This window comes from Nematolebias whitei, chromosome 4 (genome assembly GCF_014905685.2).
Source record: "Nematolebias whitei isolate Nwh7 chromosome 4, NemWhi1, whole genome shotgun sequence".
Taxonomy (NCBI): domain Eukaryota; kingdom Metazoa; phylum Chordata; class Actinopteri; order Cyprinodontiformes; family Rivulidae; genus Nematolebias; species Nematolebias whitei.
Window position 1 is genome coordinate 12,503,211 of NC_056501.1, and position 7,451 is coordinate 12,510,661.

A 7,451-nucleotide genomic window follows, 5' to 3' on the forward strand; every position below is an offset into this window, starting at 1 on the left:
TGTGTGTGTGTGTGTGTGTGTGTGTGTGTGTGTGTGTGTGTGTGTGTATCCTTGCCTGCACGTGTGTGCAACCTGGTGCTTCTGGAGCTGTTTATTATTCTACCTTGAGCTTCCCATGTCAATGTGATGGTGTCACATAGAACGTTTAGGGAGTACAGAGGCTAACTCATTCCCGTAAGGACACACTGTCAAATCAAAAGTACTGAAAGACTGACGCACAAAAGTTCATGTCAGGAAACTTTAGTTAGTTAATAGAAAGAGGTTTGTATGTGTATGTTAGGCCATACCATATAAGACAATGAGTGGCATAAAGTAACGCATGGTAGACCTCAAAGAAGGTGTTTGTATTGATGAAAAGTCAGAGGTACAGAAAATGAAGACGCTAATAGGTGAAAGAATAAATGGCGTTGCTTTTTACAATTTTCTTTCTCGCACCAAAAACATGCTAATGCTAGTTCAAGAACCAGACCAAAATAAATTATATTTTTATGTGAAAAGTTTGTAAGCTCAATAAGCCAGGGAGATGAAACCAAAAAAGGTTCAAATCAAGTCATCTAGACAAGTTTCTTTTAGGAGAAATGTTTCGTCTTTTATCCGAAAGACTTCATCAGGCTGTGGCCTGCCAAGCCAGATCTGTCCCATAAATAGCCCTCACCGATGTGTTTGCAGTCAGTATTTGTGTGTGCTGTCACCAACTAAGCTATAAATTGATCAGTCTCACCTGCCAAACAATAAGTGCATCTTTAATAATACTGTTAGAATCAAACAAATCATCTTTTTAAACCCATATTTCTTGTATATTTAACAGTACTTGTCAATGGTTATAGGACAAGCTGACCAAAATGATCTGAATATTAGAATAAATAAGAATGGATACTGTATGGATGTTAATGTTGCACAATTTTGGGGTTCTAGGTCATGTTGAATTTTGTATCAACACCAATTTTTGCTCTCCCAACATCTAATTAATAATATTTTCTTTGCGGATCAAGCAGACTCCGTTTGACTGATGACATCACTTATCAAATCCTGAGTGAGTGTGTTCATTAGTTCTTCTGAGACAATGGCTAATGTACTGTAAACTCTAATAAAACTACTATAAAATACCCCACCTCTATTTTTCTTCATTTTATCTCCTGCAAAGTGTCCCAAGTTAATGGGGTTGTGTTTGTTAACAAGCTTGTGAAGTCCTCGTCAGCGACATTGTCACAGCAACAGGCAGATGTGCATGGCTTCGTCAGGCCTCTCTATGGCAGTGACAGCAGACAGCTCTGCAATTAGTGACTCAGGAAGGAAGGCAAAGAGGCAAGCAGCAATATTACACGTTGCCAGCTGTGTCTGAACACCAAGAATACCGTTGCAGTGGCTGTTGTTCACACGGAGGCACGTACATTTATACCTGTTGGCTTCACCGTGTGCTCAGCCTCGCACCTTCTGTGCTGTGAAGTGTGCGCAGAGTGCAGCGCTCCTCATTATTAACAGCAGTGTTGGCTTAGGTATTGTAGAAGAGGGCAGCTCAGCTCAGCCAGCAGTCACAGCAATTTACAGGTCTGTCAGAGAGAAAGAGGTCGACCAGAGGAGAGAATTAAAAAGCATTTACAGCTGTAAAATAGACCGCAGACGGGGAGATGGAGCTTGACGTATGTGTCCGTGTTGACCTTACTGCAGGGCTTTTATGGTGTTGTCCTAAATGTATTTGTTTTATTATTCTACACTCAAAAGCAGAAAGTCTGAGGTTGTCGGCTTGGCGTGTGTGTGCATATTATTGGGCAAAGTAGAGGTTTTATTTTTTTTTTTTTACATTTTCCAAGGTTTAGTAATAGACTGTCTGGGAAGTGCCTGATAGCATCAGGATTTATGCTTAGTGCTATATAATCTTGTTCTAGACACTGTTTTCTCTGGCTTTCAAAGAAAAGATGTCCAGAATACTCTGTGGTGTACAGTTTGATGATGATGATAATAATCTAATCCGATTTGTCAACTTTGCTGCTTTAAGCAAATTTTGAAAAAACAAATGTTTCCATTTCTATCGTCTCCACAGTGGTACAATATCATTTCCACTGGGCTCCCAGCACAGGTCACTGAGACAGGACGTGTCAAAAGGCCAGCTAGTTGAAGCAAGCAAACAGCAGCACTAAGATAAATAGATTTGTTGTGACAGTACTGTTGAAATCACTGTTGTGTGAGACTGACTGCAGGCTCACAGCAGCCCCCTCCACTCTTCCCCCAAGGCTCAAAGAAAGGAACAATTTGTTGGAAGGAGGTAACTAGAAAAGCCTTGACAACAGTACACATTTACTTTTGGATCCCATTAATCTAAAACTGGTCCAGTCCACAAACTAGTTTTTGGGTTTTTTTTGTTTTTCATCCGCTGCATAGTTTCAGACCTCTCTTGAACTGTATCAGAAGTAGAGTTGCACTCGGGTCCAAATAATCCGACCCAGTCCGCAGCCATCATCTTCGAATCCCATCCGATCCGACGAATTAACAGTAATTACAGGTTCGAACCCGAAACCCTCCCCAACATTTTTAAATAAGCTTTAACTGCTTATACCACCAGCTATTATTAACGGTTGGCGGACGCTCAGCTGAGGGGCAGAAGATCGGAGTTGAGGAGCCGTCAAAGTGCATTAAACGCTTCCCTTGCTTCTGCCTGCATTGAACCCTGCTCTGACATGTCTGATATTTTGTGATCTCACCTGTTTGGGTCGTCGGCCGCACACGTCCGCTGAGTGCAGCGGCTGAATGAACGTCCATTTGGGCTGATGGATCGTTGGCACTAGTCAATCTGAAGCTTAACTGAACTTTTTACCTCTTTCAACCTGCCGGCCAGCGAGCAGTCAAATGGCCGTGTGCAGCAGGTGTAGTATGGCAAGCCATGTTTGCATAAATTGGATCGTCAGCCATGCGCATCCTTAACAGAATGAAAAGCCCGACACCAACCCGGCCCACACATTAAGCACATTATTATGGCCCGGCCCAGTCCGAATCTGGGTCAGGTGGGGCCGGGCTCCAGGTTCGGGCTAGAAATCTAATCAGAAGTACTCAACTGTCCAAGTAACATTCAGTAAAACTAATATTTTGTTAGATAATAACCAAGATCAAAGTTTTCATCTATGAAACTGCTCAAGGTCTACACTTTGTTGCTTTAGGCAGTGTTTTTGTGGCAAAGATTGGATTTCTGACCTTTTTATGTTTCTTTTCCACAACCGGGACAGTTTGGTTTCTGCTTACCTTCTAACCTGGTGCTGCCATCTCTGTTCATGTTGTGTTGTGACCATAGGCATTGCAACAAGTTTTATGTGAAGGGGACGTGTCCCCCGCACATTTACCATGAAATATTAGTTTACCCAGCACTTTCTATTTCTTCATGAACAAATCCATTCCACTTGATTAATAGGAGAATACTCAAACCACTAAAAATCCACTCCAGGTTTTCCTGGTTACCTACAACAACTTCACACCACTTGCAGTGTTTCTCCGAGGTTTAGGGCTAAGATGCTTGAGAGAAGCGGAGTGTGCTTTATTTACACAAGGAGAGCTGTTGGTCAGACTACTTTTTTTGCCGTGCTCTCTATAATAGTTATTGAATCAAGTGTTTACTTTTGTAGGTAAGCGTAGATGTTTAAAACCGTTAAAATAACTGGACTTTTTTTTTTATTTACCATTTCCTGGATGACTGAGAATCTTCACCAGCGTAACCAGTTAAAATACACCAGAATGCATAAAATGGCATCTACTTTATTCAGATTTTTCTGGGGGATGACCCCTCCTGCACACACACACCAGCATGTCCCCTCCACATTACAAATGCTCTGACTCCAAAGGTTTTTCAGCTTTACATATCAAACCCTTTTTTTAATTTAAGCACCATTCGTTATTTTACAAAAACAAAATAGACTGCAGAAACGGTGATAATACAAGATAAATCTGTCCCTACTGCTTGTACAAAGGTTTTGAGGATAAGTAGCATCCAGGCGATAATCAAACAAACATGAATAAATGATCATCAGCAGGTGTGAGCACCTCTGTGAAGACAGACGTTTAGTTGGTTGGAGCAATCGGGCACAAGGTCAGTCAGGCACAAAACAGCCAGGCTGTTTTATTTTGGAAACTTGCTGGATGCTTTGTTTGTTTGTTTTGTTAGTTTTTTTGCTCGGTGTACTTGTTGTGTACTGCTGGACACGCCTGTCATTCCCCAGTCTGTTACGGAAGCACGATCCGTAGTGTACTCCCGGGTCGCACGGATAAACGTTTTTAATGAATAAAATCTGTCTTAATATACTTAGAAAAGTACGTGCTCTGTCTCCACCAATCTTCATGTAGCTAATTTACGCCACTCGTATTTCCGTTACAAATCATTAGTTAAGATGATATGCGACGCATTAGACCTGACCCCCAGCCTGGGCTGAATAAGGGAAAAAACCCTGCAAGATACATAATTAATTATTTCCATGGTGAAACAGCGCCACTCAGTGGTGAAGCGGCATGTCATTTTAACCATGACATAAATATGTCAATGATTTTAACAGAAATACGAGTGGCGTAAATTAGCAACATGAAAATCGGCAGAGATAGAGCACATACTTTTCTAAGTAAATGAAGGCAATTCTTATTCATAAATGGAATTATACCAGTACATTTTCCTTAATCTAGCATATTCAACGGCGATCCGTGCGACCCAGAAGTATTCCTTTTATCGCAAATGAGCAACACTACGGATTGGCTTCTGTATCAGATAGGGGAATGACAACACCTTCTGTCTGAGATGGAGTGTGTGTTATTTACCTAAATGACACTAACTCTTTCTGCATTTCCTTTTTTGTTTGTTTATTTCCACAGAAGGCATTTGTAACATGACAATGGACTCCAACTCAATAACAATGCCGATGTCAGACCCCAATGCCTGGGCAGCCATGAATAACTTAAGAATGCCTCCCATGGGAATGACCGGACAGCCACTTATACCAGGTACTTCACACTTCATGTCTAAATTTAGAGCATTTCCATTCAGGTGGAGATATCTTTTGTTTTATAAAGACTGTTTTTGTATTACAAACACAAAGCATCTTCTTACTAAGATGATGCTTTAACAGGGTGCAGCAACTCTGGAAATCAGGGACAACCTGGAAAATTACTTTTATATGTTCAAGACCAGCCAGTCGATTTTTGGCACAACACAGGCCCACGTTTCCGGGTGGTCAGCGGTGACGCACAGCAAACGCAATGCGTCAGTTGTGATGCATAATAGCTGCGACTTATACAGCAAAGTGACTTATTTATATATTTTTCCCCCCCTTTATTAGACATTTTTGGACTGATGCGACTTATCGGTGCAACGTGTACGACAGAAAGTATGGTAGCTACATTAATAGTTCCAGTTTTGAAGACACAGTTTCATGTATTTAAAAAAGCAAATTAAAAAATACATAGAAAATGTGAAGTTTTCTTTTAGATTTGTTCCTAAATGCCTTTTTTTCATCAAATGATTACAATAAAATATAATATTTTTGGTTCAGACAGGTCTTAAAAATGGGACATGAACTGTGGTGGGTTACTGTTACTATCAACTTTTTCCTCCAATTTCTAAGCTCACCATCTTGTAATAAGCATATCTGAAATCACTCTGGGGGGTTTAAACTGCAACAATTAACATACCTATTCACCTTTCTTTTGCAAAGTTAAGCCAATATATTCTTACAATAACCAGTCTTACCGATTACTCAGTCTATAACATTAGGTTCAGCTACACCCTCCCACTCTCATCACTGAAGAGTTATTCTGTCACATCTTTTCTCTCCTCAGTAGAAGCCTTTCCCTAAAGCTTTTTATAAATCACTTCCCACTTCTTAGCTGAAATGCACTTTCATTTTTGAAATATGTCATCCGTGTGTGCGTGTGCGTGCGCGTGTGGAGATGAACAGTCTTCCAAATGCACTCCTCAAGAAATATTAGGGAAAACACAATTGCACGCTCACACATCAAGACACAACCATGACATATTTCAAACGTAAATAAAAAATAAAAAAAACTTTCCCCTGAAGTGGGTAAGCATTTCATAAAGACACCAAGTTGAAAAATGTAACGTACAGTAACGAAAGTAGGTTTTCAGACTTATATTATTCTTTAAATCTCTGATTGAGATGTAAGCTTCTTTTCCCTGGTTCCACTTCTTTTTACACAGTCACTCTTACATGCAGTTTTGCAGATATTCTCTCTGTTGTGTGTCTGATGCCAGATCAAGAAAGTAAACACAGGAAGTAGGCCGCAAAGTAAAGTAGTTACTGTCCACAAAAACGTAAAGAGAGCAAAACTTTCCCTCCATTTCAGCAGAAAGCAGCGGGCTGGAAGCACTGTTGGATTCTGGGTAGTGCACTGTTGGCTACTTGGTAGCGTTTTAATTCTGCAAACTCAACAAAGTTCTATCTTATCTTATCTTGGTTGTTTGGACTGACCTTACAATGTAGGCTTATTGAACGAAAACTACGAAATGGCGGCGCCTGTCCGAAGTATTTTTTTTTTCCTATAACATTTTATCTCGTACCGTCCCAATCATGAGTAATACTAAAGTTGACAGTCGTTGAAAAACCATGAAATAGCAAATTTACAAAAGTCGAACTGCAAAGTGGCGAGGGACTACTGTGCAATGATTTGAGCTGCACCTCCTACCACCAGCCAAAAGATTTGTCTAATTGGTACTATGGTCTTGGTTAAATTAGGCTTTAATCAGATCTTTCAATTAATGATTGCAACTGCTTTGTTGTAATCCAAATACAATTTCAGTGTTCAAATTTTCTAAATCAAATCAGACCTGTGATGGGGGGAGGGCCTTCATAATGCAGATCTGAAAACCTTCTGAGATGAAGTCCATGACGATGGATGACGAATGCTTAATATAAACTCTGCTTTTCTGGGCTCTGCATTACAGATGAAAGGCGTTTGGTAGAGGCTGAAAAACTCCTGCTGAGCACTTTACTTTGAACTTTATTTACAGCTGTTGAGGAACTTAACGGCAGCCATTTAACTTCATAGAAAGGAAAGCACTGTTTTCACTAAAAACGCTAATGAAGTCCATGCCAGTGATGCACCATGCACAATATTGTGGCAATAAAACTGGCGAACATAAATGGAACGTGGTAATTAGTGAAATTATAAATTTGCACCTGTGTTTGATCATTTAAAATGCCTGTTGTCAGGGGGGTTAGTGAAACAGCTCTTACTCTTAATCAAGTACTCAGGCAGATTTTGTCAAACAGCTCAGTGAACATGCCAGTTGGTTCTGGTCTATGTACTGTAAGCCTTTAAAAAAAGACCTTGATGTGATCATTGGAATAAGAAAGAGACAAGCTCTTAGGCTGTACATACTCAAACATGTTTTCACTTTTTCCTAATTAGACTCTTTTTATGTCTCGTATTATGGTTATTCATAAGTCACAGGAGCAAAGCTAATA

General features: G+C 40.2%; 1 protein-coding gene across 1 annotated transcript in view; it reads left to right on the forward strand.

Annotated features, from left to right (window-relative positions):
• enox2 (ecto-NOX disulfide-thiol exchanger 2) overlaps window positions 1-7,451 on the forward strand; it is a 171,200-nt gene that overhangs the window by 88,983 nt on the left and 74,766 nt on the right. The window contains exon 3 of the mRNA XM_037675199.1: window positions 4,843-4,971. Coding sequence (XP_037531127.1) covers window positions 4,843-4,971 — 129 coding nt within the window. The remainder of the gene's footprint in view (window positions 1-4,842; window positions 4,972-7,451) is intronic.